This window comes from Quercus lobata, chromosome 2 (assembly GCF_001633185.2).
Source record: "Quercus lobata isolate SW786 chromosome 2, ValleyOak3.0 Primary Assembly, whole genome shotgun sequence".
Lineage (NCBI taxonomy): Eukaryota > Viridiplantae > Streptophyta > Magnoliopsida > Fagales > Fagaceae > Quercus > Quercus lobata.
Genome location: NC_044905.1, coordinates 100,633,731 through 100,642,148, shown reverse-complemented (window position 1 = coordinate 100,642,148; position 8,418 = coordinate 100,633,731). Strand labels below are relative to the sequence as shown.

Genomic DNA, 8,418 nt, shown 5'->3' with positions numbered 1-8,418 from the left:
CGTACATATGACTCCCTAGTATGGCATTACTGAGCTAAACATAATGTGATCACATTTAGGGGTTTTCAGCGCATGATAAAGCCAAGCCAATAGACAGTGACCCTTCATAAGGGCAGGCCTGCTCATCAATATCACAGATAGAGACACCTCAAAAGAGCACCCCTAGCCTAAATCACTTGCCATGAGAGCATCGAAAATATGTGGAGCCAACCATTATTCTATGACAAAGCCCACTTGAGAGAGAGACGGGTGTTCAAGTTAATGCAAGAGCACTCTTTCCTATGAAGAAGGTATAGATTTTTCTTTTGAGTGAGAGAGAGAGGTTATGAATGAATTCAAGTTAATACAAGAGCACTCTTTTCCATGTGAGGAAGAGGGGTCATGGATTTTTCTTTTGCTTTTCTTTTAAAGTGGAAGATCAAAAGCAAATTATCTCTGCTTTTACTTTTCAGCCCTCCCTTTAAGACTATTCCATCTTCTAATAAAGCTCTCAAATATCACATTACATAGAGACTTGGTCCCATCACTGTAGGGCAAGGAAGGAGAAGGAATAAAGTTCAAGAAAGAAAGCTTCCACTAGTTCCTTCTTCCATGCAACCTATTCATCCAACATAATTATTTATTGGTTTTTGAACAACATGGTAATGATATATTAATAATCATCATCTTTTACTTCTTACAACATCTGTTTGTTGCAGGCACATGTTTCCAACTCAGTATTTGTTTAAAATAACCCTTCTTATGATCTTTTGGTTTCTTAGTATGGAAAAATTTACATGTGAATATGAACTATATACCTCAAAATCAATAAGTCTAATGACACAATAAATTTTACAACTTTTTCATAAGGATTGAGGTGGCATATTCTGATTGGTGTACAATAAAAAGTGATATATGTGGTGGTTCTATGCAAAAGTGATATTGCACTAATCACAATTTATCAATTCACTAAGTTATAAAAACTTGTGAAATTTGTTGTGTTTGTAGTGTTGTTGCATCAAAATACAAAATCGTATGTCTTCAAATAAACTGACTAGTTGATGAACGACACGTATGATTCAAATAGTGTGTCATGACCACAGACGATAGTCATAAAGCTTTTTATGGGTCCACCAGGTCCACCATGCATAATCAAGGTGCTCATATGCTTTTCATGCATATTAGAGTTTTTTAATGTCATGGCAAAGAGTACATATGTTAGCTGTTCTGTTACTTATGCAAAATCTTCTCTTCAATATGACGTGTAATTATTCTACTAAAGTTATCTAATCAATTTACCATGATTCTTAAGTTCTCTTGGATGATAATGTATACGCAGAGTGGGAAATATAACAAGCAAGCCATCTTGCAAACTCTATTTCAGACTATAAGAAGAATAATTCTCTTGTCATTGAAACCATGCTCTGCTTCAAATTCATTGTCTCAAATATAAAGTGGGTACTGTAGCTTCTGTATTAGCAGAAGAATACAAGAGAAGAGTTGCAAGCATGCTTTATATTGATAAGATTTTGCCATGATAGAGAAAACAACTCTATTGGTTAAGGTGTCCAATTTTTTGCACCATACATTTAGCAGAAAAAAGGCTTCCACACATAAATTTTCAACAAGAGAACCAATACCCAATATAAAATTTGAGATTTGAGTCACATTCTAGAGCAATAAACATAACTACATTATAATAGTGGCAACATTGATTGCTTTTATTTCTCTTTCTCAATTCTGCATCATTTATTGATTGGAAAATAAGGATTGTATGATAGTCATTCCACCAAAGCACCAGGACAATTGAGCCATTTTGAATGATTGAAAGGTGCAATTTCATTACCTCTCTCATTCAAAGCAATAAAGAGCATCCTTTTATTAAAGCTAAAGGGCATTTTTGTCATATGAATAAAGAAAGACAGCATCAAGCTTTACTTTTTCTCCCTCTAATCTAAACTTTAAATTTCTGTTATCCAACGGCTTTTTTATTTTATTCTTTTTTTATTTCAAAAGAAATTTTCAACAAACCTTCTCTCCCTTTCTTTTTCTTTAGCTTTGCCTAAAGAAGCTTAACAAAGAGAAATACAGATAACAAGCACATACCATTTCTAGCAGAATTTCAATCTTCTTCTCTCAAAGAAAGGTAAAGGAAAAGAAAAGAGAAGAAAGAAAAGGAGAGGCTTAGCTTCTTCCTTGTATTTGAAGACTCTTTCTGTGAAGATGTTTGATTCCTTAAGCCCATGCTCACTTGAAGCTTCTCAGATTCCTCTCTCTTTCCCTTCCTTTTCAATAAAATCCATTATTGCCCAAGTGCTTAAAACCTCTCCTCTTTGCTTCAAATACTTCCAAACTCAATTTTCTTGAACATATTCTCAGAAAACAAACATGGTCCCTTTCATTGTTTTGACACTTTTCTCTCTTCTTAGTATCTCTTCTTCTTCTTCTTCTGCTTCTTCTTTAGTTAGTGATTTCCATGTCTTAGTCAAACTTAGAAAGGGTTTTGAATTCTCTGACTCCATTCTAAGTACTTGGAATTCTTCAAGTCCTAGCTCAGTTTGTTCTTGGGCTGGAATTCAATGCTCAAGTGGACGTGTTGTCTCAGTGGACTTAACAGATTTGAATCTGTATGGTTTTGTGTCACCTCAAATTTCCAAACTTGACAGGCTTACCAACCTCTCTCTTGCTGGAAATAACTTCACAGGTATCATTGAGATTGCAAATTTGAGCAATCTTCAATGGCTAAACATCTCAAACAACCGTTTCAGTGGTGACTTGCATTGGAACTACTTGAGCATCGCCAACTTGGAAGTGTTGGATGCCTATAACAACAACTTCACTGCCTTTCTTCCACTTGGGATTTTGAGCTTGAAGAAGCTCAGATACTTGGATCTTGGTGGCAATTATTTCTATGGTAAAATCCCAGAAAGCTATGGAAATCTAGTCAGCTTGGAGTATCTTTCTCTAGCTGGAAATGAACTTCATGGAAAAATCCCTGGTCAGTTGGGCAATCTCACTAACTTGAGAGAGATTTACTTGGGCTATTACAATGTTTTTGAAGGTGGCATTCCTGTGGAGTTTGGAAAGTTGGTAAATCTAGTTCACATGGATATTTCTAACTGTGAATTAGATGGACCAATTCCAAGTGATTTGGGGAACTTGAAGGCTCTTGACACTCTCTACTTGTATGGCAATCTGCTTTTGGGTTCAATTCCAAAGCAATTAGGCAACTTGACAAACCTGGTGAACCTTGATCTTTCCAACAATGCACTCACTGGTGAAATCCCATCTGAGTTCATCAATCTCAAACAGCTCAAGCTCTTGAACCTCTTCATGAACAACTTACACGGCTCTATACCGGACTACATTGCTGACTTTCCCAATTTGGAAACTCTTTGCTTGTGGAGGAACAACTTCACTGGTGTGATTCCCGAGAATCTTGGCCAAAATGGAAAGCTTCAAGAGCTGGATTTGTCCACAAATAAGCTCACTGGTACAATCCCTTGGAACCTTTGTTTGTCAAATCAACTTACAATACTAATTCTCTTGCAAAACTTCCTCTTTGGTCCTATTCCTCAAGGATTTGGAACATGTTCAAGTCTTATTAGAGTTAGGTTGGCACACAATTACTTGAATGGTAGCATCCCAAATGGCTTCCTATACTTGCCTCAACTAAACTTAGTAGAGTTGCAAAACAATTACCTATCAGGAACATTGTCAGAGAATACCAATACTTCTTCAAAACCAATCAAGTTAGGCCAACTTGATTTATCAAACAATCTCCTATCTGGTCCTTTACCTTGTTCATTTTCAAATTTCTCTTCCATCCAAATCCTTTCCCTTAGTGGCAACCAATTCTCTGGTCCAATCCCTCCTTCTATAGGAGAACTCACTCAAGTAGTAAAACTTGATTTGAGTCAAAATTCACTCTCCGGTCCAATCCCACCCGTAATTGGAAACTGTTACCATTTGACATACCTTGACATGAGCCAGAACAACCTCTCTGCCTCAATCCCACCAGAAATTTCCAATATGCCTATACTCAATTACTTGAACTTATCCAGAAACCACTTGAACCAAACAATTCCAAGATTCATTGGAACCATGAAAAGCCTCACAAATGCCGATTTCTCCTTCAATGATTTCTCCGGTAAGCTACCTGAATCTGGTCAATTTGCTTTCTTTAATGCCTCATCTTTCGCGGGTAATCCTCAACTTTGTGGTCCTCTACTTAACAATCCTTGCAATTTCACCACAATCACAACCACACCCAGAAAATCCTCTGCATATTTCAAGCTAGTCTTCGCTCTTGGCCTTTTGATTTGTTCTCTAATGTTTGCTGTTGCTGCCATAATCAAGGCCAAGTCATTCAAAAGAAATGGCCCAGATTCATGGAAAATGACCGCTTTCCAAAAGCTTGAGTTCAAGGTCTTTGACATCCTTGAATGTGTGAAAGATGGCAATGTTATTGGAAGAGGTGGAGCTGGTGTTGTTTACCATGGAAAAATGCCAAATGGGGTTGAAATTGCGGTCAAAAAGCTTCTTCGATTTGGCACAAATAGCCATGACCGTGGCTTTCGAGCTGAAATTCAAACATTGGGCAACATTAGGCATCGAAACATTGTGAGGCTGCTCGCATTCTGTTCTAATAAGGAGACCAATCTCCTCGTTTATGAGTACATGAGAAATGGTAGCCTTGGCGAAGCACTGCACGGGAAAAAGGGTGCATTCTTGAGTTGGAATTTGAGGTACAAAATTGCCATTGAATCAGCTAAAGGCCTATGCTACCTTCACCATGATTGTTCACCACTGATTCTTCACCGAGATGTGAAATCCAACAACATCTTGTTGGATTCCAATTTTGAAGCACATGTTGCTGATTTTGGGCTAGCCAAGTTCTTGGTTGACGGTGGTGTATCAGAATGCATGTCAACAATTGCAGGGTCTTATGGCTACATTGCTCCTGGTATGTGCCCTCTACTTTGTTAAAACATGTTCTGTTTTTGTGTAGTATTGTAGTACTATAGAGTTTGGTTGGTAGTTTCTTTGTTAGTTAAGTTAGTTAAATGGCCATGTTATTAGTCACTGCCATTGGGTTGTCCTGGTATGGTCATTCACAGCCATCTATTGTTGAAGACTGTAGATTGTAGGTTACTAGTACTCTCACTGGCTTATAAATTTCCTGATGTTAGAGCTAGCACATGGTACTAGGGTATCCCTGGAATATGCACATAGGCAGAGTTGTATAAAAAACTATTTTTGTACATGTTTTCCTTTTTCTTTCCCACCTCCCCCCCCGCCCCCTTTTGTTTGGGCCTCACCAGTCATCATGATTGTGGACAATAATGTCGATGTAATCATGGCATTCTGTGTAGAGCTTAGTGAGATCTAAAGTTTTCATTTAACTAAACTTTGCCTCAATTTTCGTTTTCTGTGTTTTTTTTTTTATTTTTTTATTTTTTTTTTATTTTATTTTTTTAAGAAAAAAGAGTTATTGCTCTTGTTACCTAATTTAGACCAATACTTATCTTATTTATCTTATGCATCGAATATATTCATTCTTCTTTTTGTAAAACGAGAGTTTCATAATCACATACAGTAAGAAAAAATACATATTTAATGCGTGAAATACTTTCTCATTTTAAACACAGTCATAGTATTCTGATTTCCTTACTTAAGAATAAATTTTATAACATACTTGACCTATAGCCACAAAACTTGGAAATAGCATTATGTCTTGCATGAGATCAAAATTGCTGCTAAGCAAAACAAAATCTTATAGGAGTAATAATAACAACTAGGTACACAACCTACAAAGAGTTTATAGTTTATAGTTTCTAACTCTAATGATGTTTTGTATGACATTCCCAGTATCAAATGATCCCCTACATCCAACGGTCTTCTTGAATCCTTAGAAAACCAATGGTGAATGGTGATAAAGCCAATCTAGACTCTAGCTTTATGATCTAGGCTAAAGTAACAGGTCAAAAACTTAAACAACCCGAGTTTTAAGCTACAAAGAGAGACAATCAAGGAAGATTCATAGAATTTTTTCGGTAACCACAATTTTCAACAACACACTCACTGTGCCCCTTTTACTTTTAGACTGTACAAACAAGAGAGGATTGTGGAGGCCCACATAGTTTTCTGTGTCGATATCTGAATTCGGACATATCAATCTCTGACACAAAAACACATACACACACATTCAAAAACACACACCCCAACGACAACAACAATTTGAGAGGAGTGGCAGCGGCTGCTGTGTTGAGTTTCTGACAGTGATGTTTAACGTAACAGGGCGTTGAGTGGCGTGAAAGCTAACCGACATCATGCACGTTTATTTTTACACGCCTAGCCCACACACACATATTTACACGCATATATAATAAACAATTTTTTTTTTTTTTTTTTAGATTTTGTAGTAAGCAAAGTGGTTTTGGTGCTTTTGGACCTTTTGGTCTCTTTTGCTTCTCTTTGAACAAGTTGAATCTCTTTTTGTCTTAACCTAATCTTTTTTATTTATTACCATTCACAATTGCGATATTCTTTGTCTTGTATGTTTATTTTGTATGTAATTAAAATTTATATGGTTTGTATTGTATAATGCAGAGTATGCATACACATTGAGAGTTGACGAGAAGAGTGATGTTTATAGTTTTGGAGTTGTTCTCCTCGAACTTCTCACGGGCCGTCGTCCGGTTGGTGATTTTGGAGAAGGTGTGGATATAGTACAATGGGCCAGAAGGGTAACCAACTGTCGCAAGGAAGAGGTTGTGTGCATTGTTGATCCTAGGCTAACAATGGTGCCCAAAGATGAGGCAATGCACTTGTTCTTCATTGCAATGCTATGTATCCAAGAAAAAAGTGTTGAACGCCCAACAATGAGAGAAGTAGTTCAAATGCTCTCAGAGTTCCCTCGCCACTCACCAGATTACCAATCATCATCATCTTCAATTGTTCAACAACAACAAACAAAGAATCTTGAAAAAGAGTGGAGTTGCCCTAAATTGAAGCAAGATCTTTTGGTTTAAGTGACTTTTTTTTTTCTTTTTTCTTTTTGAGGTTTAATGGTGCCTTAAATTGGTTTTTATTTTGTTATAGCCTTACTATCAGCAAAGTGAATCTTTTTTTTTTTTTTCCTTAGATTTAGGCATAGGGATTTGGTGGCCGCAAATAGAGTTAGGAATAACTAATGGGTGCACTTTTAGGTAGATAGCGTGCTATGTTAAGAGGATCATGCACGCTCTTTGTAGGTTTTTTTTTTTTTTTTTTTTTTTTTTTTTTTTTTTTTTTTTTTTTTTGGGAACTCTTTGTAGTTTGTATCATACTATCTCATATTATATATATACATCTTATATTCGATTGCTGAAGAATTTTTCTGTACCTAGTTTTTTTTTTTTAATCTTATACCTATATACCATATTTATCTAACTTTTTTACGTTCATTTATTTAATATGATTATATATTAAATAAGACTATTGTTTATTGACTGGTTAAGATTATGTAAATACTCAGCGACCAATATATATTTGACGTCACTTCAATTATGCCATATATATATATATATATATATATATATGAGTGTGTTTGTGCTTGTATGAAGGAAAGAAAAGAGAAGAGAAAGAGAGGGGTGTGATTGTGTGACTAGCCAAGAGAGGGGGAGAACGATATTTGTGATTATGTGGTGGGGATCACGTGGGTCTAAAAATATGACTTTTTTAAAAAGAAAAAAAAGGGTTGGGGCGTTACTGTCACTATATATCTCTCATATTGCTTTAGGTAACGAAAATAGGTTTCGTAACTATACGTGCTCCTAGTAGCAATCTATGGTAACGAAATTAGATTTCGTCATTATATATGTTTGTGGGGTCATGGGCCCAAATCATACAATTGGGTTTTGGGCTTTGGCCGAGAGCGTGAGAAGTCCGAATCCGAGGAGGAATATCTCATCGGATAAGCTAAACGCAGATTGGGTATAGATCCTAATGATCAAAGTGACTTTCCAAGAAGCTCTAGTGATGGGACGTGTACCATAAACGTACAAGAAAGATGGGAACCCAAAAATATCTAGGGGAAAATTGTTACCATAGCATTGAATGCTCTGTAATTAATTCTCTAACCGCATTAATAAGGAAGTGACCTCTGAACAGTACTTTTCTAGCCTTATAACCATCCTCCAAAGACTTCTAGAGGAGGCTGATGGGACAAGTATCAGCCTAAGCCATCAACTATCCACATGTAGGGTAAAGGTGAAGGAAGAGATGTAGTATAAACGAGAATAGAGACCTTAGAGAAAAGGGATCGGAAAACAGAGAAAGAACACTATAGCAATCACAATTGCACTTGTACTCTGTTTACTTGATTTATATGAGCACTTGCCTCCTCGGACATTAACACTTGCCTCCTCGAACAAGGAGTTCATCCATATTAGCCAT

At 36.5% G+C, this 8,418-nt stretch overlaps 1 protein-coding gene across 1 annotated transcript; it reads left to right on the top strand.

The window, feature by feature from the left end:
• Nucleotides 1-2,000: 2,000 nt before the first annotated feature.
• Nucleotides 2,001-7,342, top strand: LOC115977560 (leucine-rich repeat receptor-like serine/threonine-protein kinase BAM3). Its single transcript, XM_031099476.1, has 2 exons — nt 2,001-4,945; nt 6,592-7,342. The coding sequence occupies exons 1-2, from the start codon at nt 2,368-2,370 to the stop codon at nt 7,011-7,013; spliced, it is 3,000 nt and encodes a 999-aa protein (XP_030955336.1). The 5' UTR covers nt 2,001-2,367; the 3' UTR covers nt 7,014-7,342.
• The last annotated feature ends 1,076 nt before the right edge of the window (nt 7,343-8,418 follow it).